Below are 26,141 nucleotides of genomic sequence, written 5' to 3' on the forward strand. Positions count from 1 at the left end.
GGCGGCCGCGATTTGCGGCAGCTCTGTTCCGGGCCCGCCTCTTCCGGGCAGGCCGGCCCCCCGCCGTGGAGGGCGCAGCTCGGCCCCGGAAGGGCTTCGACGCGCGCCCGGGGGCGGCTGGCTGCTGACCCCCCACAGGCCTTAGCAAGGTTTGGGAGCTAGGGTCGGGCTGGGATTACAGCTGGAAACCCATGTGGGATCACCGCGAACCACAGGCCTCTGCCAGCAGGAAGAGGGCTAGGAAGAGCCCTGCCCGAGCCGAAGCACGTGCCGGCCTGGCAGCTGATGAGCCCTCGAGCATGAATAAGGAATAGGCGCGGGCTGGGATCCTGGGGGGAAATCCTTTTCAGGTCGCACCAGCCACGCAGCTCTGCCACTGGGGGACTCTTCCCGAGGAGGCTAGGCGAGTCCTGCCCACCCCAAAACTTGGTTTGTGAATGCCAAGCTGTGAGCTCACAGGCCCCAGGCCTTACTTCACATTTTTGCCCCCATCTCTTGATTTCCAGCCAGAAAAAAATGTTGCAATTATACCTGGGTAGTGAGGAATTCAGCTTCTAAAAGCAATCTCGGAGGCTGATTAGGTGTGCCTGACCACTTAGGAGTTCAGATGTAGTCACATGACTCCAAGACTTCCCCTAGCACATGACTGGGGGACAGCGGGGAGAGGAGCAACTTATTTTTCTATGGTCTCCATTGCTAGTGGTCTGTCTTGCTGCGATGAGCTTTGCAGTCCTGCTTATTTAGTGCTGAACATTGGTTTGTGACTCTCTATTAATTTCTAGCATAAAAAGGTGACAGAGATGCCTGGGGAAGATGTAAGTGGAAGCGCTGATTCTAAGGAGGATCTATTCAGTGCTTTTCTGCATGAATTGCAATGGTTAGAGAAAGAAGGCTTCCAAAAGGAGGAGTCAGTTTGGGGCTGCATTGCTGGTAGGCTTCATAGAAATACACCAAAGCCAATGTGGGGACAGTCCATGCTGTTTTTCATGCACAATTCTGTACAACACTCTCGTACCAGTTTCCCATTCTATGGGGTCACTTAAATAGCCAAACTCTTTGTCCATCCATTGTTGTTTCAAGCCTAGAGTCTTCGCAACATGAAGACGAATTTCTTGCACAGTTTATATTAGCTTTTGGACCCCCACGTCCGTTAGAACCTTTGGTTGACAATCATCTATGATCCCGGATTCAGTCCACCAATTTTCTGAGAGGCGCAAATTATTTGTCTGCTGGTCATTGCCAAATGAGGTGTGGCTCCATGGACCACCACACTGCCTTTGATGGCCATCAAAATTAATGGTAAGTTCATATCCCAGTTGTTTCCACTTGTCTGTACTACTTTGCGTATAGCTGTTCTCAGTGTTTTGTTAGACCTCTCTACTTGTCCAAATGACCTGTTTTGGGGATGACCTGCTATATGGAGATGTTGCTTAATTCTAAATGCCAAGCATATTTCTTTTGTGATTTGTCCAACAAAATGAGGACCCTGATCTGAGTTAATACAATGAGGAGTTCCCCATCTAGAGAATACTACCTCGATTAGTATCCTCTCTGTGGTCTTGGCAGTATTATTCCTGGTGGGAAAGGCTTCGATCCATTTTGTAAATGAATCTACTATAACTAAACAATAAAGATTGCCTCTTTCTGTCTTTGGCAATACCCCAATAAAATCTATTTGAAGATGGGTCCATTGTTCCTCAACATGTTGGTGTCTTAAAGGTCCTTTAACCACCTTATTTCATAGATTTCATAGACATCAGGGCCGGAAGGGACCTCGGAAGATCATCGAGTCCAGCCCCCCGCCCAAAGGGCAGGACGTCAGCTGGGGTCATAGGATCCCAGCAAGATAAGCATCCAGTTTCATCTTGAAGGTGTTCAATGAAGGCGCTTGAACAACCTCCGGCGGCAGGCTGTTCCAGACCTTGGGGGCTCGGACAGTAATGAAGTACTTCCTTATGTCCAGCCTGAAACAGTCACAGAGCAGTTTGTGACTGTTCGATCTTGTCATCCCTTGGGGCGCTCTGGTGAACAGATGTTCCCCCAGATCCTGATGAGCACCCCTGATAAACTTATAGGTAGGCACCAGATCGCCCCGAGCCTCTGCTTTTCCAGGCTGAAGAGTCCCATAGCTCTCAGCCTGTCATCTTAAGGTCTGTTTTCCTGACCTCTGATCATGTGTGTGGCTCTTCTCTGGACTCTCTCAAGCTTTTCCACATCCTTTTTGAATTGTGGAGCCCAAAACTGGATGCAGTACTCCAGCTGCAGCCTCACCAGGCCAAGTACGACAGGAGAATGACGTCCTGGGATTTGCTTGAGAAGCATCTATGGATGCAAGCCAGTATTTTGCTCGCTGTACTAGCTGCAGCATCACATTGAAGGCTAATGTTTATCTTGTGGTCAATGATGACCCCCAAGTCCTTTTCATCCAAAGTGCTAGCCAGTGTAGCACTGCTGAGCCTATAAGGATGCTGCAGGTTTTTCCTCCCAAAGTGGAGAACCTTGCATTTTTCGGTGTTAAATGCCATCAGGTTCTTGTCTGCCCATTTCTTGAGCCTGTCAAGGTCAGCCTGCATTGCCCTCCTGTCCTCAGGTGTGGACGCTTTACCCCAAAGTTTGGTGTCGTCTGCGAACTTGGCCAGCCCTCTTCTGATGCCAATGTCCATATCATTAATGAAGATGTTGAAGCATATAGGCCCAAGGACAGAGCCTTGAGGAACCCCACAGGTCACAGGGCAAATGCCCATGATCGTGTGTGTGAGAGAGTAATTCATGCTGAACACTTTTAGGTACAACCCAGATGGGAGGATCTTCTTCCTTTCTGGCTAAAACTAGTTTGGAGGACTCCTGCCAAATACTCCAGGTTCTAAGTTTCTTTTGCCCCACTAATTTTTGAATTTCAACATCCCTTTTCTGTTAGCCAGTTAAATCAATTGGATCGGGGATGGTGGGAGTATTCATAGAATCATAGAAGTAGGGTCGGAAGGGACCTTGTAGATCTTCAAGTCCGACCCCCTGCCTGGGCAGGAGGAAAATTGGGCTCAAATGACCCCAGCCAGGTAGGCATCAAGCCTCTTCTTAAAGACCCCCAGGGTAGGAGCCAGCACCACTTCCCTTGGAAGTTGGTTCCAGATCCTAGCCGCCCTGACTGTGAAGTAGTTCTTATGGATGTCTAATCTAAACCTACTCTCCAACAGCTTGTGGCCGTTATTCCTTGTTATCCCTGGGGACGCTAGGGGAAACAAGGTCTCCCCCAAACCCTTCTGGTCCCTCCTGGTGAGTTTATAGACAGTCACCAGGTCCCCCCTCAGCCTTCTCTTGTGAATGCTGAACAGGTTCAGGTCCTGTAGCCTCTCATTGTAGGGTCTGCCCTGCTGTCTGTATATTTTGAGACGGGAGATCTCCATCTGAGGCATAATCCATTCAGGGCCAGATTTAGCTCCCACCTTTGCAGCAGCATCTGCCTGATTGTTGAAATCGAATTTGGGTCTACCTTTGTGATCTACTTTTCCCAGTCGAACTTGATTGCTATGCTACAAGGTGCCAGGCTAGTTGCAGTTTCAACAGGTGGGCAATAGGCTTACCATCTGACAATTTGAATCCTGAGAGACAGTCTATCAATGCATGAATGATCCAATCGCTATCTGAAAACATGACTACATCATGCCACAATGGTAGCAACAATCTCAGCTGAGTGTGCTCAGTGGGGTGAACAACTCCCACTTACAACCTTTTCCACACTTTGATTAGATGACACTCTTACTGCAGTGTAACCTGTATATGCTGTTCCATCGGTATGGTAGGATGACCCATCTACAAACCAGGTGATGACATTAGGATCCTGAGGAGGATAGGTTTCTCCTCCTGTATACCAGGCATTTTCTGGTTCAGGATTATCTATGGACACAGGAAATAGGCATTCATGATTATCACCATCTATACGTAGCCCATATGGGGCCACTGGGGTGATTCCCATGACTTCAGTGTTAATGCCAGTTTGGCAGCATAATGATCCACTTTGCAATATCTGGAGAGGACGCTCCACTCTTTGGTTTTTCCAGATAGTATGTACTTGATAGGTGTATGTGATGTTTTAAGTGTAATGGGCTCCATGCTCAGGAGGTACCTCCAGTGATGTACCGTCCACACAAGTGCCAGAATTTCTCGTTCGCATGAAGAAAATTCTCTTTCAACAGCTGTCAGGGTCCTGGAAGCATAGTCCACTGATCTCTTACGGCTGCCATGATCCTGTGAGAGACTAGCTATAATAGAACAGTTAGTTGTTGCTAATTCAAGTATAAGGGGACTATTTACATGAGGCTATGCCAAAGTTGGGGCCTTTGTGACAGCAATTTTAAGCTGTTTAATGTCCTTGTAGCAGAAAGCCCCCTTTTCCTCTTGCCTGCATTTGCTCTCACTCTCTTTGGATATGTTTCCCTCTTTCTACCTTTTCTTCCTTCCTCTCTCTTTCACTTTAAGATAAGGAATTGTGTTTTAAAATTTGTATGTGTGCATTTTGTATCTCCCCTTGTAGTTTGGTATTTTTATCTATTTGTGTGCCATGGCATTGGTAGCTTATATTTTATACTCCTCACCTTTCAACTTTCAACTAAATGTGTTTTAGTAAGTTATACATTGTAACAATGTTAACAAGGGTAGGAACCAAACTGTCCTTCACTGTATCAGGCTGGCCCCTGAAAGAGGGAGTGAATCAGTGATTGAATGTGTAACAAGGTAGCACACAGCAATTAACACCTGGAAAGCTGCAGATCAGCCAAGGAAGAACTCAATAGAAGACAATGTAGCAACCGGGAAATCTCTAAACGTCACTGATCAAGGGCTAGAAGCCCTGGCCTGAGTTAATCAACGCTGGGGACCAACTTTTGGGCTGAGTATCTCCAGATCAACCGCTCCCAGAGCCCTATTCGAAATTCATCAACGGACTCCCAAACCTGCACGTACATGCGGGCGACCCCTGGGGCTGATAGATGCCGTCCAGTAGCCACCGGGGGGGGGGGGGGGGGGGGAAGTCCCACGAGGGTCAATGACCCCTGGATTGGGCAAACCTGAAAACTGGGGAGTCACCAAAGTCTGCCAGGGACAGATAAAAGGCAGTGAAAAGTGACCCTCAGGGGCGCCCTCTTGATCTCCAACTTGACCAGACCTGTCCAGCCAGAAGGACCAGCCGGCGACCCCCTTCTGGAAGATAACACCACGCTGAAAGAAGCCTCAACGACAGACTGCAGTGCTTGTAGGATAGGTATACCTGACTCTGTAGCCTGTTACTATGCGTGTGTGCATGTGTGTGTCTGTGTGTGTGGGGTCCAGCCCCAAGGTTTATGATTACAGTGTTTCAATCCGCCTAATAAACTAGAATTTTAAGGATCCCGAGTTGGACATTTGTAGCTAACATTATTTGTTGGAGAACGCAGGCATTCTAGGATTATTAGCAGGTTGGTAATTGGGGAGACTGTGTCTCCAGATAGAACCCACGTCCATGGAGGTGGGTGGGCAATAGTCACCCAAGGGGATGGACTAGGATTTAGACTCACCCAAGGGGGTGGGCAGACTCAAGGAGGGTCTGGATTTAGTAGTCACCCAAGGGGGTGGACATATCTCAAGGAAGGGATTTGGTTGTAGAACTGCAGGGACAGGGACAGAGTCGGTTGGGAGCGCGAGGGCTCAAGGAAACTGACAGGCTTGAGGCATGTTGAGGGAAATGTCTTTGTTTACGAAAAAAACCCCTAAGGTTGGAGCAGGAGGCCAAGAAGATAAGTGGGTACAGTGCGGAAGGAGGAAATTTCCCCTCTCCATAGGGAGATTCTGAAGGGTGGACCCAGCCCATGGAGGGAGGATGTGTGCACCCCAGGCTTTTCCATAGGGGACATCGAATCCCAATTTGAAAGATTTTGCCTTTGTGAAAAACCCTTGGTTCAAAGGCAACACAGTGCCTTGGTCTGGCTGCTATGGCATGCTGTAAAAACAGCAGTTGAGGAAAAAGCTCTGCGAGCCTCTGAAATTGAGGAAAAGGAGGAGCTAATCCAAATTCTAAAAGATAGATGTATTCAATTGGAAACCAGGAATCAGACTCTAAAGGGGTTGTCTCGGAACTTGATTTATTTTTCCCAATTGCTCATTTTCATTTTCCAAGACAATGCCCAACAATTGGAATTATTGACCAAGAAAAGGCTAGCCGAGAAGCCTTGCAAAAGTTGGTAAAAACAATGGCTAAAGACCAAGCTGAGAAGGGAGCCAAGGCCAACCATGGCCCCTGTCTAAATACCATTAACCGTTTAAAAAAGGAACTCCAGGAGTGCAGTCTGCAAGTAGCAGCTGTCATCCGGGGAGACCAAGCCAGGGATCCAGACATCCCCTTCAATCCAGGAGAGATTTGGGGTGGGGAGATATGGGGAGACCCAGAGGATGCAGGGGAGCCCTCTCCTGAAGACCCCAAGTCAGATCAGGAAAGGACCCTGGTGCCTGAGGTGAGCGCAATCACGCGGACCTCAGTCACTTGGGATGCTCAGGGAAAACCCACAGAAACCACACAGGTAACGGTCCCCCTCAGTGGAGCTGATCTAGCAGCCCTGGGCAAGACCCTGGGATCTGCTAACATTAGGAATTTGGGACAGTGGTTGCAGAAATCCCTGAATGTAGTGGAGTGTGAAACTCTGAGTGTCCGGGAATGGCACTGCCTACTAAGGGCTTGTGCCACCCCAGAGATTCAGGCAGCTATGAATCGGGAAGACAGCTTTGGGGGAGACAATATTCTCCAGAGCATAGTGGATTTGGGGATCAGTTTGGGAAGAAAGACATTTAAGGGACAGTTTGGGGCTAGCCACCAGACACCTGGGGAACATGTTAGGGTCTATGTGATCCGGTGTGTTATGTTGGGGACATCGGACATAAGAAGTATAGATTACCCTCCTGGGTTTTGGAAGGAGGTACAGGAAGGCATGCATCAGCCCATAATTGGACTGTTGGGACTGCTCCGAGAGACTGGGAGATATGTGCTGGGAGAAGTCCTAGCCTGGGCTCAGGATGCAGAGAGGTTAATTGGACGTCAAGGGGGTGCGATTGCAGCCACCCAGTTCAGAGAAAAGCTTAATGACACACCAAATTATATGGTTACCTATTCTAATGGAAGTGCCTACCCCAAAACTGATAGGGGGGTTGGGGGTCCAAATTATCGCCCCAGCCCACACTGGGTTAACCCAAGGGTATCAAAGGAAGAGAAGGGGAAAATGGGATTCGGTCAGCAGTGTGGAAGTTTTTAAAGCAGCATGGAGAACCGAGAGGGAAATGGCATGGAAAGCCTCTAGCCGAGCTGCTTATCAGAATGGCAGAGCTGACTGGGGAGGGAGCAGCACCTCCCCTTTCTAACAGGGTAGCAGCCTCAGCCCTAGTCTCTGAGAAGCACTGACGGAGCCCCCGTAATGGGACCCCTGAGCAAAGCCCTGGCTCATGGGAAAAATTGGGGACCCTTGATTGGGATCCAGGTGGCAGACCCCGAATACCTGTTACGGTGGGAACTCAGGGGCATACCAGTGCACTCCTGAACACCAGGCTGCACTAAATGTATTCGGGAGGAAATGGGACCTAAATCAGGAAAATGGGTACATGTGTCCCAAGAAACTGTTTAAGGGGGCAGAATAGATCTAACCCTGAATTTAGCCTTGTTAATAGGATTCCTTGTGTCATGAGGAGAGCATCCCAGTGACCCAGCTTGGAGAAAAGAAAAAAAAGTGAGCCACCAACCACCTGACCCTTGAGGAACAGGGCAACCAATCTTTTAATCCTGCCGGCCACCCTTCTTGGCTAGCAGGAAGGAACGGCTCTGAGCCATTGGAAAATACGCATCGGACGGGCTGATCAGTGCCCACCCCGATGCTGAGGCAGGAAAAGGCCAAAAAAAAAAAAAAATCCTCAGTTAGGATGGCCACCCTCCTGTAGGTAACTGCTCCACTTTTGCAGTATAAAAGAAAAGCACCCCAAGAAGGGAAAATGATGTGTGCACTGCCACTGCACATATCAGCATTGCACTTTGTAAATATGAATAATCAGCCACTGCAAGGAGTTTTCCTTGGCAGGTTTGTGTGTGTTTGTTTTCTTTTGCAGAAACCACAGTGTAGTCAAAAGTGACCGACAAACCATGAGGCCTCACTAGCATCAGCAGCGTCTTCCTCATCACAGCCATGGCAAAAATTGTCTTGTCTGTTTGTGTTGTCTTGTTATATGTTTAGTGTTTGTGTCACAACCCAAGGGTGTGATTTTTTGTGTGTGTGTGCTTCGGCACTGCTAAATTATTTCCCGCCATGAGGAGCTTTCTTTGCAGGGTGCACTTCTCAGTTGCAAAGAGAAATGCACGGTGCAAAGGAGTTCCCGCCACCCACATGCAAATTTATGTCCCACTATTAGCTGTTTCTAAATTATTCCCACGTGGCGGCTAGCGATTGGCTTGCTAGCCATATAAGAGGCTTGAGTGGTTTCCGTCCAAGTTGGAGGGCTCCACAACCATCTGGAGGAGGAGGACTTCACGTCCTGTGAAGAACTCTAAGCGCTGCAGAGCCTAACTGACCCAGCGTGTGCCTTAAGAAGGCTATAGGGGTCTGATCAACCTCTGGCCTCTCCCCATCACTGAACAATCCCTCGACGAACCCTTTCCCTGCGCGCAAGTTCCACGGAGCCTAGCAAACTTCGTGTGAGTGTATCCAGAGCTCTGTCCAAGTTATTTCAAGAAGCTCGAGTTTTCAGTGGCTCTCTTTCGAGTTTGTGTTGTGGAGCCTAGCAAACTCCACGTGTCTGTCTGTAACTGCAACTCAAGCAAGTTTTCCTGCCTGCACCGCGACCATCTACGGTGTAAGTAAAATAATCTTTAATCAACTGCTACGCATCCGTGCCTAATTCTAGTCCGCCAGCCTGCATTCCCCGACTCGCGTGCAAGGGCTGCTGGCCACAGCCCGCCATGCGCCCCCGAGGGCCTCGGACTGCTCCCGGCCCGCACAGTTTGTTTGTTTGGTTTGTTTTAAGTTGTCACAGTTTAAATACATATGATATCATAAAAATATAATAAGAGTAATTGGTAATACCTCCTCTATAAATTGGACCTGTCTGTGGATCCCAGACCAGAACACTTCTGTCCGGTTGGACTGGAAAGTTGTTCTGATATTTGAAACAAGGGCAGCAATTCTCAAAAGGTCTTATATTCCACTTGGTTAGCAAAAGGATATTTATTAAGGGTCATGTGTACTTTTTGGGCGGGGGTTAGTTTTGTTTTTTCTCTGTACTTCTCTTAAGGATTTAAATGCTATTTAGAATATCAGTATAACAAGATGTGTGTAAAAAAAAAAACACAAAACCTGCATTCAAAGTCATATTTTAATAAGCAAAGAGACAACTATACCATTGTAACTGTTCAAATCAACCTCGTTATGTTATTTTTCTCTCTCCGCCCCTCAAGGCTTTTCTCTTTCAATATCTTTTAACTGCCTAAGTTTTAACTTTAAACCAGCTGAAGATGACACACCTCCTGTCTATATAGCTGAACAATGGTGTTCAAACAATATAGTGACATCACCCTTGTGTAAGGCCGATGTCAAGGGGGGGAACAATGTAGCAGAAAGCCCCCTTTTCCTCTTGCCTGCATTTGCTCTCACTGTCTTTGGATATGTTTCTCTTTTTCTACCTTTTCTTCCTTCCTCTCTCTTTCACTTTAAGATAAGGAATTGTGTTTTAAAATTTGTATGTGTGCATTTTGTATCTCCCCTTGTAGTTTGGTATTTTTATCTATTTGTGTGCCATGGCATTTGTAGCTTATATTTTATACTCCTCACCTTTCAACTTTCAACTAAATGTGTTTTAGTAAGTTATACATTGTAACAATGTTAACAAGGGTAGGAACCAAACTGTCCTTCACTGTATCAGGCTGGCCCCTGAAAGAGGGAGTGAATCAGTGATTGAATGTGTAACAAGGTAGCACACAGCAATTAACACCTGGAAAGCTGCAGATCAGCCAAGGAAGAACTCAATAGAAGACAATGTAGCAACCGGGAAATCTCTAAACGTCACTGATCAAGGGCTAGAAGCCCTGGCCTGAGTTAATCAACGCTGGGGACCAACTTTTGGGCTGAGTATCTCCAGATCAACCGCTCCCAGAGCCCTATTCGAAATTCATCAACGGACTCCCAAACCTGCACGTACATGCGGGCGACCCCTGGGGCTGACAGATGCTGTCCAGTAGCCACCGAGGGGGGGGAGGGGGGGAAGTCCCACGAGGGTCAATGACCCCTGGATTGGGCAAACCACAAAACTGGGGAGTCACCAAAGTCTGCCAGGGACAGATAAAAGGCAGTGAAAAGTGACCCTCAGGGGCGGCCTCTTGATCTCCAACTCGACCAGACCTGTCCAGCCAGAAGGACCAGCTGGCGACCCCCTTCTGGAAGATAACACCACGCTGAAAGAAGCCTCAACGACAGACTCCAGCGCTTGTAGGATAGGTATACCTGACTCTGTAGCCTGCTACTGTGTGTGTGTGTGTGTGTGTATGTGTATGCATGTGTGCATGTGTGTGTGTGTGTGGGGACCAGCCCCAAGGTTTATGATTATAGTGTTTCAATCCGCCTAATAAACTAGAATTTTAAGTATCCCGAGTTGGACATTTGTAGCCAACATCCTCATAATTTTCGGGACCCCACTTCCAGGGCACTCCTTTCTTTAAGAGATGGTACAGGGGTGCTGCATTTTCTGCAAAGTTTTCAATAATCAACAATCATCAAACACATCCCACATTTGGGTAACAAAACAGTGGCAATATACAGGGGAATTATTGAACCCCTGTGGTAGGCATGTGAAAGTGTAGTGTTGTTTGTTAAAAGAAAAGGCAAATTTGTACCAACAACTTTCTGCAAGTAGTATTGTGAAGAATGCATTCACAAAATCCAGGACCAAGAACCACGGGGCACCACTGGAAATTGCAGCCATTACCTCTGAATATTTCACAACAATGGGTGCCAAAGGTGGAGTGTGGCAATTCAACACTCAATAATCCACAGTTAAGTGCCAGGTTATTCCATCTGCTTTCCTCACCAGCCAGATCAGTGAATTACAGGTGCTTCGAATCTCAATGATCACATTCTGTTCTAATAAAGCATTGATGGTGACTTTTGTACTGGACACAGCTTCATTGAGAAATTTATATTGGCATTGGAGTGGAGGGTCGGTTCCCTGAACCCTTACCTCCTGATCACTTCTCCGACAGAAGAGCTTTGACCTACCCCAGACCAATTGGAATTTACTGGCCATCTCAAGTATGTCTCCTTGCCATGCATGCAGGGACAACTCTTCACTTGTTTTTATCATAGCACAGTGGAGACAGGCAGGTACCTCTAGAATCTCTGCCTGTTGTGGCTTCAAACCTCCAATTCAAATTTCCCTATTGAGCAAGTCAATCGCCATGCCAAACTTCTGCATGATGTCCATGCCCAATGTTGTTCCTATACCACCCAGTTTCAACAAGCCAAATTTAGACACTTCATTTTGGTTTCCAATTCAGAATGGCTTCAGGTCAGTGAACCCCACTGAACTTGCATTCCCATTGAAGCCTTCTAATCTTTTACAGGTCACAGGTGTCCAGTTTTTGAAGACCCTGCTCTCATTGCTAACCAATGTGAATGTGGCATCTGTGTCCAATAACATGTTTTGTCTTCTTTCACACCTCAGTGTTTCTTGTTGGTCCCCAAAAGCCACTGGGATCAATGACTGTTCCCAATCATCAAAATTTAATGGTGCCATGGTCACCTGGGGAGGCCTGAGAAACACTAGGCTGTCTCAGTGATCTGAGACTGAGGAAACACTCCTTGGAGGCTCTGCCTCAACCTTTTCTACACTACTAGAATTATATCTAGCTTTCACAACCTTCTTCTCACAATGATCTGTAAGCCTCTTTAACATATCTTAACATATTCTCATATTGTAACAGTTCCTTCCACACAGCGTACCTTAAGTTAGAAGGACGCTTCTATCAATCAAAATACCTTTTTCCCTCCTGGGAACCATCACAATTTCTCCTCGATTCAAGTTGCTTCCGACTCAGGTTATCCTTAACAAAACACACCCTCTAGTATCATTGCCACTTGCAGGACTGGAGTTGCCTCCGCTACTATTCTACTCATTGGGCTTAGGCTTTCATTTCCAATAGCTTTCCCCCTTACCCTGCTTCCCTTCAGAAGCCTTTGCGCTAACTACTGCAATCTTTCCTTTATGGGAAGGATCTTGCTCTGATTGATTCATTTCATGCCCCTCACAGGCTCAGCGAGCCAATTCCTCAAGTTCCAATTCGGCAGCTCCAACTCCCAGGTAGGTTTTCAGCTGCCTGGTTAGCCGTTGTAATAATGTTGACTACAAAAGACCAACTCACAGGATCACCATACAATTCTAGTTTATTAGACGGGTGCAAAAGTCAGATCATAAATCTTGGGGCTGAAACCCTGAAACACACACACATTCACGCACACACACACACCCACACCCACAACACCTAGCTATGAATGCTAAGCACCAGTGTCAAGATATACCTATCCCCAAGTGCTGGAGTCCGCCGCTGATAGCCAGTCGAGGCTTCTTTCAGTGTGATGTTGCTTCGGAAGGGGGTCGCCGGCTGGTCCTTCTGGGTGGGCAGGCAGGATGCTGGTCGGGTCAAAGAGGGCAGCATTGGAGTTCATCCTTCACAGCCTTTTATCCCTCTCTGGCAGACTTTTGTGACTCCCCAATTTTCAGGCTTACCCAATCTAGGGGTCATTGACCTTGTGAGATGTCCCCCTTGGTAGTTGCTGGATGGCAGGTGTCAGTCCCAGGGGTCACATCTGCAGGTACGTGCAGTCTCAGGTGTCCATTGATGAAGTTTGATTAATTCACTGCTGTGATGAATAGGGCTCTGGGGGCAGCTGATCGGGGGTTGAAGGTATTCAGTCCCAAGAGTCAGTCTTCACTGTTGATTAGTTCAAACCGGGGCTTCTGTACTGTTAACAGTGAAGTTTCAGGGAGTTACTGGCTTTCCTCTCCTTAGCCTGTGGTTTCCTAGGTGTTAATTGCCGCTCCTTAACTTGTTATCCTGTCTAGCTACTGTGTTACGCAATCAATCAAGATTCATTCAGGGACCAGAAGCTGGGGTTCAATTCATGCCCTTACTAACATTGGTACATGGTGTGTGGGCCGGGAGCGGTCCGAGGCTTTTGGGGGTGCGTGGCGCGGGCTGTGGCCAGCAGCCCTGGCATGTGGGTCGGGGAATGCGGCACGACAGACTAGAATTAGGCACGGACTCGTAGCGGTTGATTAAAGATTATTTTACTTACACCGTAGATGGTTGCGGTGCAGGCAGGAAAAACTTCGCTTAAGTTGTAGTTACAAACGAAAAGAAAATTCGCTCGAACAAGACCCGTAGAAAACTCGAGCCTCTTGAAACAACTCGGACAGAGCTCTGGATACACACACACACGAAGCTTGTTATGGTATGTCAAGGGATCAGGCGGCGACGGGGAGAGGCTAGAGGTTGATCAGGCCCCTGTATCCTCCTCTAAGGCACACGCTGGGTTCGTTGAACTCTACAGCGCACTTAGAGTTCTCCACAAGATGGTTGTGGAGTCCTCCCTTGCGGGGTTCTCCTCGGAGTTCTCCAACTTGGGCGGAAACCCCTCAAGCCTCTTATACGGCTAGCAAGCCAATCGCTAGCCGCCACGTAGGAATAATTTAGAAACAGCCAATAGTGGGACACAAATTTGCATGCGAGTGGTGGGAACTCCTTTGCACTGGGGTTTTCTCCATGCAACTGAGAATTGCACCGTGCAAAGAAAGCTCCTGTGGCGGGAAATAATTCTGCAGTGCCGAAGCACACACAAAATCATACCCTTTGGGTCATGACACATGGTACAACTTACTTTTAAACTTAAAGTACATTTGTTACAAAGTTAAAAAGCATAGTATATAAAAAATAAAAGGGTAAAATGCCATGGCACATACAACAAATAGACCAAATACAATGGGGGGGGGGCATACTGATGCAGAATACTATTTTATACCCATAAAAATCATCTATAAACTATATTTTTATTACAAGTACACCTTATATTCTATAAAAGTAATAATAATATAATAAAAGAAGAGGAGGGAGGAAGGAAGAAAAGGTAGAAAAGATAAAGCATCCCCAAAAGGGGGCAAATACTGCAAAAGGGGCTTTTTCCATATGGAGGGGCTTCACATTGGAGGTGGGGGGGGCAGGCAAAAACAAGATTTCTTGCTACACCAATGGCACTTTAAAGGTTCTCACACTGAAGTTGGGGTATACCCCACTCCTGCCTAGGGGCAAATCGGCTGCCAAATACAACAACTTCTTTTGCTCTATGTACACCTCTGGCCTTTCTCTAACACGATGTTTCTCATTGTGAAACATCACAATGGTTGGTTTATCAGGAAAGAAAAACCTCAGCAATGTTTCTCTAATTGCATCCTTGTCTCTGATCAATCCATTTTGCATACAGACTGGCAATGCTACAAAATCCTTGGGGTCCATACATTCCTGAGCAACATCAATTAAATCTTTGGCTGTATACATCTCTTCCCCCCCAGCAGGCATTACATTTGTTAGCCAGGCTACAACTGTCTCCTTTTTTAATGGGCCTAGTTGCTTTCCCACTGCATGAAGCTGCTCAGCAGAGAGTGGCACTATAGTTTCCACTCCTTCCTTTGGCTGGCATTTTACTTGTGCCTGGACAAGTCACCTCCTTGACTCTAAGCGGTGACATTGGAGCACTAGACTCCATGGAAGAAAGCTGAGTCTCCTGTCCATTAGCAGCCCCAAACATGTCAACATAATCACTACTGGAACTGGAACTGAGTCCACTCACACTGTCACTGTCACTATCATTCTCCTCTATTTTACAGCATGCTTTCCTCCTGGTTAGGATATCTCTAGCTAAGTAGCTATTGGCAGCTTTGCTTTCAACAAGGCAATAGTTTTCATACATTCTGTGTGACTAACTTTCTTTCACTGTCATATACTCTTAAAAGCTGCTTGGCAAGTCCTGTGCTTTTCCCCATCATTTACAGACTTCTTGTTCTAGGTCCTCTATGTGCTGTTGTAAGCTTTTTACAGTCTGTTCTAATTCCATGATATGGCTTGCATCTTTCCAACTGCTACCTAGCCATACACTGATCTTAGCTCTGAATTTGGCAATCTTATCATCCATCTCCATTCCTGATGTATTTAACTTGCTTTCCTTTTGCTTCTCTGTCCAATCCAACAAATGATGTAGGGTAGCATTCTTTTGACATTCAAGCTTTGCCTTAGCAGCTCAAGCCCAAACACAGGCAAATACTAGGGCTGTGTGAAGCTTCACCGGCTGTTCCATTTCGAAGCTGTTTTGACTCGTTTCGAAACAGTAAAATCAAAATGAATTGAAGGGCTTCGAAAGAGCCTTGAAACAAAATGAGGCCAGTTGAAACATTTTTAAACTTCTGAAAAGTTTCGAGTTTTGAAGCAGCAGCCAGGTGGTAGGAGGCAGGGGAGAGCCAGGGCTGTGCTGTGAGCGGCTCCACAGCCCCACGTGGTTCAGCCTGGTGGGCAGTGCAGCCCTGGCTCTCCCCGCCTCCCACCGCCGGACTGCATTCTGTGGCACTGGCGGTGCCAATCAGAGTGCAGCTGGCTCTGCCTGCCTCCTGATGCTGGGCTGTGCTCTGATCGGCTCCACCGGCCCCATGGAGTTCAGCCCAGTGGTGGAAGGCAGGCAGAGCCAGTGCTGCGCTCTGCCTCCCGCCACTGGTCTGAATTGCATGGGGCTATGAGCCACTGGGAACTGAGCCCAGTGGGGCATAGGCGACTGGTAGGGGGTGCACGGGGCTGCACGTGCTCCCCCTGATGGGGCCAGTGCCCCCCTGATGGCCGACACTGATGCTGTCGGTAGGGCTGGTGCCCCCCCGACAGGCCTGCTACCGTCGGTGGCTTCTGCAGGTGTGCCCTCCCAGATTCTGGAGGCACCAGTCACTCATGCGGTGGGGGGAAGTACATCCCGCCACTGGGCTCAGTTCCCAGCAATGGGGAACTCAGCCCGGCTGGGAGAAGCACCTCCTGGTGCCGGGCTCTGTTCCCAGCTCTGGGAAACAGCCCAGCTGGGGAAGATGCCTCCCCCAGCCAGGCTTCATCCCCAGTGCTGGGAAACTCAGCCCAGCTGGGGGAGGCATGTCCTCCAACCAGGCTTCGTTTCTCAGCGCTGCGAACTGCTGGGAACTCAGCCTGGTGGTGGGAGGGCACCTCCCTCAACCAGGCTCAGTTCCTCAGTGCTGGGTCTGAGGCAGGAGCAGCCTCCTGTCATCCAGCAGGCAGATCAGGGACCCACCCACACCCTCAGGAGGGGCTGCAGGGGCTCTGCTGGACTCCTCCTGGGGGGTCAAGGCCCCCAATCTGCCTGCTGGATCATAGGATGCTGCTCCTGCTCCTGGGCTCCTGCTTGTCAGCAGCTTGAGGTGCAGTTTCCTAGAAACCCCTGCACCTATATCCTTGAAACTTGGCAGGCTTCATGCCCTCAGAAGGGGCTACCATCCCTGCAAGTTTAATCGGAATCAGGCAAGATATGACAAAGTTATAGGTTGTTTCATGCTTCCCCATTATAGCCTATGGGCAAAACAGCGTCGAAACAGCAGAACCATTTCGATGAAACAGAACAGTGCTTTCAAAATGAAAGAACTCAAAATGAAACACTGTTCTGTCGAAACGGAAGTTGAAGCGAAACGCTGCTGTTTCGCACAGCCTTAGCATTTCCAGTTTCGTGGATGGTGCTTCCAGGGAGTGCATATGCACCCGTGTGCACCCCCTACATGTTGCCAATGAAACCGCTCTGTGTCTCCACAGCACTGACCCTTCAAAACAATCAGCAAATCGGTAAGCAAAACAATTGGCAAAATGCTAGGGACAGCACTAAAGAGCACCCTGGCACCACCTAGAGAGCACCTCAGAGCTAACAGCTTGTCAGCCACCATCTGACAGCTTGATTTATATTGAAAAGCAACACAAACTCTCACAGACACATAGATGAGATTTGTTAGTGCCTGATTAATGGAACTAATTATAAATTAACCCCTTCACACCCACCCAGGGATGCCAATCTGAAGCCAGGGAAAATTACACGAGCACCGAAAGGCGGCTTCAGTTAAATAGATTATAGTGGGCGAAAGGGGGCGTGAGCAGCCCAGGCTGACTCAGCTGTCACTGAATTAGGCGGCCCAGCCTGGTTATAGGGATTAACACACAAGGATACCAAAATTAAAGTGAAATGAATGAAATGGTTTATTATGAGACAGTAACCATGTACAATAATTACATACAACACACTAGCACAAGGAACACGAGGGGAACTAAGTACATACAAAGCTATACATTACCAATTCTAAGATGTGAGAGCGAAGCTGAGGAAGCCCATGAACAGCTTTGGAAACATCAGCAGCAGTTCAGAAGCATCAGGAGGACTGGAGACCAATAGCGATCACCCAACAAACTCTTTCAACAATAGCAAGCAAGCAATGACCACACCAGCAGCAGCCAACCAACCAACCAACCAGCAGGGAACCAGTCCCCCCCACCAACAACTCTTATATACTTGGGGTGCACACACCCCTCTCAGCTCTTCACACTGCACCTAACTGTGCACACAGTACACAAATTCCCACCAAAAATAATAGTACCTGTCAATCAATATATTGTGCACGCATTACTAAAATTTTCATGAGATGTTATGATTTTTCACGTCTCTCTATATGGGATTGAGAGGTAAAAAGGTCACTCCTTCTAGAATGATCCCACCATACAGCACAGTGCGCAAGTATAAAACAAACTTTTTTATGCCTCAAACCAATTCTAGCTACAGGCATAAGAATAATTATTTAAACAATAGGAACAATCTTCAGGGCCAACAAGAGAAGGAGTCTGTTCCCTTGTTCGTGTCTCTGCTTCCTTCTCTGGCACCTTCATGCTCACTCCTACTTTGCCAGGGGCTTTGGCAGGAGAAATCTCACTGCTCTGGGTTGCACTGTGCAGGTTCCCCTGCCCCTTTGTGCACAGCCCCTCTTTTCTCTGTGTCACTATGCCCATGTGTCCCATGGTGCAATAACAGGTGGCTGTGTCTGCCAGGGTGAGGGAGCGCAGCTGCAGGAGAGCTGGTTCCTGGAGGAGGTCACAGAAATGCTGATCCAGCCCTGGAGAGTTAGAGGTGGAGCTAGTGCTTCCCTGCTCATTGCTGTTTCCCAGACACTGTAGGCCTTTCCTGGGGCTCTGCTGGACCCAGTCCCACCACAGCAGCTCCCTCTGGTGGAGCCATCCTTGCCTTAGTGTTCATTCCCTTCCCTGCCATCTTCTCCTGGTGCGGAGAACCATAGACAGTGAGACTGTTTCCCTTAGCTGCCCAGATTATCCTGGCAGTGGTTCACCCCCAGCTGGAGACCAAAGGTAATGAGCCCTTGAATACCAGACCTGGAAGCTCTGGGCATGTGTCAGGCTGTGCAGGACTGAAACAGGACCAGACCAAAAAATGTCACCTTCTAAGGTTTTTCTCAATGTGCTTAGGCTCCAGAAACCACTTGCCCCTTTAGCACAGTCCCTACTTTCCTCTGGGCCATGGTGCATCTGTTGTGGCCATTGCCTCCCCCAGACACTGTAAAATGTGGCAGTGTCTGTGGCTGTTAGGGAGCACAGCTGCAGAAAGACCTGGTTCCTGGATGAGTCTGCAGAGATAGTGACCTAGCTCCCTAGGGAGGTTGACAGATTCACAGAAGTCTCACAAGGTTGGAAGGGTTGGGTTCAGCCTTCCTGCTCTGGCCAGGAAAGAGTCTGGTCACATGAACTGTGAAAAGTTTTTCCTTATACCCAGTCTGAAACCTTCCAGGAGTTTATATCCATCGCTCCTGGTTTTCCCCTTGGGTGCTTTGGTGAATAGTTGTTTGCCTACCCGCTGATGCTATCCCCTGATGTATTTGTAAGCTGCCACCAAATCCCTGCAAAGTCTTCTCTTTTCTAGGCTGAGCAGTCCCATATCTGTAAGCTTTTTCTCATATGGCTTGTTCTTCAGGCCTCTAATTACACGAGTGTCTCTTCTCTGGACTCTCTCAAGCTTCTCCACATCCTTCTTGAAGTGTGGTGCCCAGAACTGGATGCAGTACACCAGCTCTGCCTTCACCAATGCCGAATAGAGCAGGAGAATAACTTCCTTAGTTTTGCTTGAGATGCATTGGTTGATGCATGGCAGCATATTGTTTGCTTTGCTAACTGGAGCATCACACTGGTGGCTCATATTCATTTTATGGTCAATTATAACCCCAAGGTCCCTTTTGGTTTTGGCCCTGTAAGTTGTGGATTTTTGCTCCCCAAATGGAGCACTTTCTCAGAAACTGCACCTCAAACTTCAAAAAGCAAAACTCGTGACACTTGCCAGCAGCGGCAGCCTCCTGTCATCCGGCCCAGTGGTGGGAAGCAGAGGAGAGCTGGGGTTGTGCTCCGAGTGGCTCTGCAGCCCCATGGAGCTCAGCCCGGTGGTGGGAGGTGGAGCGCAGCCCTGCCTCTGCCTGCCTCCTGCCGCCGGGCTGCGCTCTGTGGGGCTGGCAGAGCCGCTCAGAGCGGAGCCTGGCTGTTAGAGGTGGGCAGAGCCAGGGCTGCACTCTGCCTCCTGCCTCCAGCCTGAGCTCCATGAGGCGGGCAGAGCCAGGGCTGAGCTCCATGGGGCTGCGGAGCTGCTTGGAGAGCAGCCTGGTGGCGGGAAGTGGGGAGAGCCAGGGCTTCACTCTGACTGGCTCTGCCAAACCCCACAGAGCTCAGCCCAATGGAGAGACATGGGGAGAGCCAGGGCTGCACTCCACTTCCTGCTGCCAGGCTAAGTTTCCTTGGGCTGCAGAGTTGCTTGGAGCGCAGCCCTGGCTCTTCCCAGCTTCTTGCCACCGGGCTGCTTCGAAACTCAAAACGTTTTGAAACTTTCGAAATGTTTCAAGTGCCCTCATTTTGTTTTGAAGTGGTTTCAAAGCTTTTTGTTTTTTTTCAATTTCTCTGTTTCAAGCTCGAAAGGCATTGAAACAGCTTTGAGATGAAACACTTGGCAAAATTTTGCACAGCCCTAGTGCTTACATGTGTAAAAATGCCCCCAAAGCCCCTGAACCTGTCCCAGGTAAAACAGGGGGTCTAGGGCTGCTGGTGGGCTGCTGCTGCTAGGGATGCTAAATACACTTGAGAGACCCAAGGCAGAGGCCTTGCCCTCCCCACTCCCCCTGCCCTCCTCCCGCCCCCTACAGAGAAAGGAAAACCTCCTACAGTCCATTTCAGCATGACCACAGGGTAAAACTCCTTCCTGATGCCAGATGAGCGAATCTGTGTATTTTTGCCACAGGTCACGACAGACTAGGGGTGTCTGAATACTTTGGGCATCCTCAACAATCCCCTCCCCTTGCTGAGCTCCTGCCTTGCCTCAGGGGAGCATGCCTCCTTCACACAGACCCCCCCAGTGCAAACAAATGTCAAATGCTCTTAGCTCTTATCCATGGAAATGCTCAGCTCTTATGGAAATTCCTGCCCAGCAGCTCCAGAGTAAATACAGCCCCTGGGTACCCAGATCCTCAGTCCATGCCCAACCCCAGCCCTGCCCCCTTCCTGCCTTCTGGGAGTTTCACCCATCCCATGGACACAGGAATGCAGCCCTCCTCCCTTTTCCCCTCTCCTCTTTTGTGTGTCCCTACCTGTAAGAGCCTTTGTGAGACCCCTGGACATTAAGGAATCCCTGGAGCTGTTCCTATGTGATTGACCTCCTTGTTTCTGTCCTGTTTTCTAACTCCTTTTTCTCACCAGTGCAGCTGATCCAGTCCAGCCCAGGGGTGGTGAAACCTGGAGAGACCCTCACTCTGACCTGCATTGTCTCCACTTACACCATCAGCACTGGGTATGACTGGACCTGGATCTGGCAACCTCCCCAGAAAGGGTTCAAATGGGTGGGGACCTCAATACTCCAAAGCCAAATAACCATGTCCAAGGATGACTCCCAGAACTGTTCTCCCTGCAGCTGTGCTCCCTGACAGCTGCAGACATCACCATGTATTACTATGCCAGGAGACAGTGCTCTGTGTCACAGGGCCCTGAATGCTTTATCCAGGCATTCAGGGCCCTGAGACAACATGTTCTCATGAAGGGCAGACCAAAGTCTCACCTACAATAGAAGCATAATTTTTCCAGGTGACTTGGGAAGGAGAGCTTCCTCATGCTCCCAGCCCTGTCTCTAATGCCAGGATTGCGAAGGCTGTCTGACATCCACAGCTGAGAGCTCTGGGCGTACATCTGAAGAGACTCTTTTCAGTTTCTCTTTAAAGAAATGTTTCAGGTAGTTTGCACCAGAGTCTGTTCAGTTACTTTAAACCTCAGCATTACTCAAAGGCTCCACTCCTCCATGGACCAAACTTCCACCAAACCAGCAGCAATGAGGAGCCCGGGCAGAGCTGATACAGCCACTGCCTGGTTCCACCTACATTGAGGCAGCTAGTGTGGTTCTGCGCTTTTAGGCACATACCCAAGCACATAAGGGCTGGACACCGGAGTGCTCCTTAGCCCTTGACTCTAGGGGCCTGGATGCCAGTGACTGTGTGGCCTGGGCAGCTGAGAATGCAGACTGGAAAAATGTCAAGGCCAGGGCCCCACCTATTCTGTCTTCTAGCAGATTTGGGAATCAAGCAGCCTCCCAAACTCTCCACCCAACTGCAGTGTTCTCTGCTGCCCTGTTCCTGGGCTGTCCCATGGCAGGGTCTGCTGGACACCCCCAGGTTCTTCCCAACTCTCACTTGTTTTCTTAATGTGTGTGGTTGGTATCTGGGGACAAACACTTGTTTCCACCCCTGCCCGGATAGAGGAGGCAGCTGCTGAAATACCAATACAGACAGAGCTGTCCCTTTCCCACCTCCCACAAGGCATTCAGCCCAGCAGACTTCTCTGCCCCCCACTTCACTGGCTCCATGCAAGGGTAACCCAGTCCCACCCACCCTAGGCTTCTGCTGCAGCCCCCACACCTATGTCCATCTGGGCCAGGAGCTCTCCAGCTACTCTGTGCACAGTTGCTCTTGCCAGCCTCCCCACCCCACTGTGCTACCTTGCAGCAGCCTGCCTCACCCCAAACCCACCCACTGGGACCAGTTAGAATGAACTGAGCAGCTCCTCTGGGCAATGAGACACATGGCTGCCCAGGCCTCAAACTGACCAACCTTGGCTGCTGGGATCACCTCTCCCTGAGCACACCCAGCCTGCCTCCTTAAATCTCCACAGGGGAACCCCAATGGCAATTCCTGCCTGGGGATTCCTGCATAAATACATGCTCTGGGTCCCAAATCCCACCATCCCTGTCCCTTCCCGCTTGCTGACTGACCACCCCGCCCAAGTGAGGGCTGGGAAGACCCAGCTGGGAGGCCCCAGAAGGAAACTGGTGGGATTAATTCACACCCTCTCTCTCTCCTACAGGGGCCCTTGGTTGATTTTTTCATAGTTTCATACTTTCATAGTAGCTAGGGTCAGGAGGGACCTGAACAGATCATCTAGCCTGACCCCCTGCCACAGGCAGGAATGAATGCTGGGTTCACAAGACCCCAGACAGGAGATCATCCAACCTCCTCTTGAATATGCCCAAGGTAGGGGTGAGGACCACTTCCCTGGGAAGTTGGTTCCAGATTTTGGCCACCCTAACTGTAAAATATTGCCTTCTGATCTCCAACCTAAACCTATTCTCCATCAGCTTATGACCATTGTTCCTCGTCACCCCAGGTGGTGCTGGGGAGAAAAGAGCTCTGTCTATTTGCTGTTGATCTCCCCTGATCAGTTTGTAGGCAGCCACCAGGTCCCCCCTCAGCCTCCTCTTGCTGAGGCTGAAGAGGTTAAGGTCCCTCAGTCTCTCCTCATAGGGCCTGTCCTGCTGCCCTCTCACCAAGTGGGTGGCCCTCCTCTGAACCCTCTCCAGGCTTGCAGTGGGTGCAGTTGAGCCTTGCGAGCCCAGAGCCCTTGGGGACACTCACCCACTTCATCTCAGGGCCCCCAAGCGACAACTTCAGGGAGCGCTGCTCTGGGTGGAACTGGAGCATGAGCACGTGTGCTCCACTCATTGCACATGGTCCCCCTGATCGTGTTCCCTGAGGGGCCCCCTCTCATTTCTTCCCCCCTGCCCCCACCATAGAGTCCTGCCTGCCCCCACCCCCACATAGTCCTAGAGCATCTGCTGCCTAATTTGGAAATACCAGTGTGAAACCTTTGGAATCTAACTGGACAGACTGGGCAACAAAAAAACGTTAATGAAGGGGAACTTGTTTATCATGACATTCTTGCAATCAGTAATACATTTCAAGAATTAACAAGGCCTGACAGAACTAGATATCATGAGGCATCCACTCACCAAGAGTTGCCCCGGAGTTCGGCCTCAAATATTGCATCATGTGTTTCCCGTGTGTTCCAGTTCATGGAGGGTAAAGGGAACCCATATATCACATCCAGCCACATGCAACTTCACAATTTCATAAGCAAGCAACGTGTCCCAAGAGAGGGGTAGGTGAAAGACTGCTTTCTTTCAGAGAACATGCAAAGGAGGCCTATATGCAGTTTAGAGATGAACGTTTCATTAAGAAAACAAAGAAGCTTTCGGATACCATGAAGAAAGTAAAATGTCCTGGATTTGTTTCTGATGGAGATAAACAGGTAGAAAAACATAAACCAACTACAGCATCAGAAAAGAAATCCTACTCTGCAGCCGAGAAAATTCTACGCATATCGAAGGATGGAGGATAGTGTGTTAAGACCATACTGAAGTATGATCTGTGGCCATCTAACAAGGTATTTGATGATTGTGGGCTTCTTACTAAACCAACCAAGTCATCCATTTATTTGATGCAGTTTCATCCGGTTTCACATGTGTCATGATACAGATGTTTTTGTCTGTCTTCAATATCTGTTTCAACTGTTTGAAAAAGGACTTTTGGAACTTTGGATTAAAGTAGTCTTTGCTGTTAAAGTAAGATTTGTTCCTCCTCACACGCTTGGACAGAAACTAGAACCAACTTTGTGCAATGTTGTTATTAAGGCTCACATTCTCGCAGAATATGATGTCACCAGCAAAATGGGAACAAAACTGTCAGCATTGAACATATCACCAGAGGAGTTCCTTTTAGGTTTTGCTGATGATAGCACACTTTCTGAGGACGTAGTTAACAGTGCTGAAGAATACCTTGTTAAGGTCCTCAGCCATCACTTTATTGCAAAACATTTAATGAGCTTCATTTTGCATTGTACAAAAGTAAAACTATTTCACAGCTTCCCCCCACTTCTTTCTCTATTCAAAATGGACATCTCAGGGGATGCTTCTTTGTGGCTGTGACAAAGAACAGGCTATGCTTATCACTAAAAGGGGTGTGGGCAAGCAGCAGAGCAGCCTGCAGGTGGCTACACTCCCAATCAGGCACGTGACCAGCGGGACACTGCCTGATTGGGAACAGGGCCCAGCTGTTTGTGTTAAGAACAGGCCCTGAGCATTATTGGAGCCAGCAGTTTGCTGCAAGCAGCTGGAGAGAGTGCATCACTCAGCAGGAGCTGCTGCTCACGTAATAATTCGGAGGTACAGGGCAGGAGCTATGGGGATGGTGGAGGCTTCTGGTCCTTGGGCATGACCTAAAACTACAGCCTGCTAGGGCTGCATAGTGTGGTGGGACTGCTGGTGGTGGGGTGGTCCTCAGGAAATGTCACACCTGTCTCTCTAGTGAAGGGTGAGTATGGGGCACTAGAAAGCCTCAGCTCCTGCTGCCTTGTGGGTTACCTCATGGAGGGGAAAGGCTAGGGGAGCACACCCTGAAGACAAAGCAAAGGGCCCAGGTTTACTGTGTGTTGCCTGAGGTGGGGTCCAGGTCATTGAAAGGTCCTGACGAGCTCCACCCCAGAGTGCTGAAGGAACTAGCAGGGGTCATTGCAGGACCTCTGGCACAGCTCTACGAGCACTCATGGCACTCGGGTGACGTGCCAGAGGACTGGAAAAGGGCCAATGTGGTCCCCATCTTCAAAAAAGGGAGGAAGGAGGACCCAGGAAACTATATAGGCCTGTGAGTCTTACCTTGGTCCTGGGGAAGCTTTTCGAAAGAATTATCCTGGTACATGTCCAGGAAGGGCTAGCAGGGGAGGTTATGCTCAGGGGCAACCCGCATGGGTTCATTAGGGGCAGGTCGTGTCAAACCAACATGGTGGCCTTCTATGACCAGGTCACCAAGTCCTTGAATGCAGGTGTCGCAGTGGATGTAGTCTTTCTGGACTTCAGGAAGGCCTTCAACACGGTCTCTCACCCCCTTCTCAATAAGAAACTAGGAGACAGTTGTGTTGATGCCTACACGGTCAGATGGGTCACTAACTGGCTGGAGGGCCGCACCCAGAGGATGGTGGTGGACGGGTCTCATTCGACCTGGAGGGATGTGGGCAGTGGGGTTCCCCAGGGCTCAGTCCTCAGGCCCGCACTATTCAACATCTTCATCAGTGACTTGGGTGAGGGGGTAGAAAGCACCCTGTTCAAGTTTGCAGATGACACTAAGATGTGGGGAGAAGTGAGTATGCTAGTAGGAAGGAACAGGTTGCAAGTGGATCTAGACAGGTTACAAGGGTGGGCCAAAGAGAACAGGATGGGGTTCAACACTGACAAGTGCAGGGTAATGCACCTGGGGAGGGAGAACCAGCGACACCTACAGGCCGGGGAACTCCCTTCTCGCCAGTGTCGAGACAGAAAAGGATCTTGGAGTCATCATTGATGCTACAATGAACATGGGCCGACAGTGTGGGGACGCGGTCAGGAAGGCCAACCACACCTTGTTGTGCATCCACAGGTGCATCTCAAGCAGGTCCAAGGAGGTGATCCTCCACCTCTACGCAACACTGGTCAGGCCGCAGCTGGAGTATTGTGTCCAGTTCTGGGCGCCGCACTTCAGGAGTGTGGAATCAGAAAAAATATATGCCTTAAACTTTGATTATTTTAGTTATAAGATGACATAACCGCTTTGTGTAGAATTGCTGGCTCGGTACAGTAGAACAGATAAGGGCAAGTGTTTGTTCTTTGTAACTCTTCTGCAAATGC

The 26,141-nt window shown here is 49.0% G+C and overlaps 1 protein-coding gene across 6 annotated transcripts in view; it reads left to right on the plus strand.

Annotated features, from left to right (window-relative positions):
- The first annotated feature begins 22 nt into the window (after positions 1-22).
- LOC132244810 (syncytin-A-like) overlaps positions 23-26,141 on the plus strand; it is a 37,685-nt gene continuing 11,566 nt past the window's right edge. For 3 of the 6 annotated variants that reach the window (XM_059717305.1, XM_059717304.1, XM_059717306.1), the window contains exon 1: positions 23-1,299. Coding sequence is in view for 1 of the 6 variants with exons in the window: in XM_059717307.1 (XP_059573290.1) it covers positions 1,281-1,299; positions 20,864-20,954; positions 23,611-23,824 (324 nt within the window). In the remaining 5 variants the exon portion in view is untranslated. Of the gene's footprint in view, positions 24,357-26,141 lie in introns of those variants that run through there. The other 3 variants (XM_059717307.1, XR_009456583.1, XR_009456584.1) reach the window with 3 other exon arrangements.

The sequence above is a fragment of the Alligator mississippiensis genome, chromosome 14 (genome assembly GCF_030867095.1).
Source record: "Alligator mississippiensis isolate rAllMis1 chromosome 14, rAllMis1, whole genome shotgun sequence".
NCBI classification, from domain to species: domain Eukaryota; kingdom Metazoa; phylum Chordata; order Crocodylia; family Alligatoridae; genus Alligator; species Alligator mississippiensis.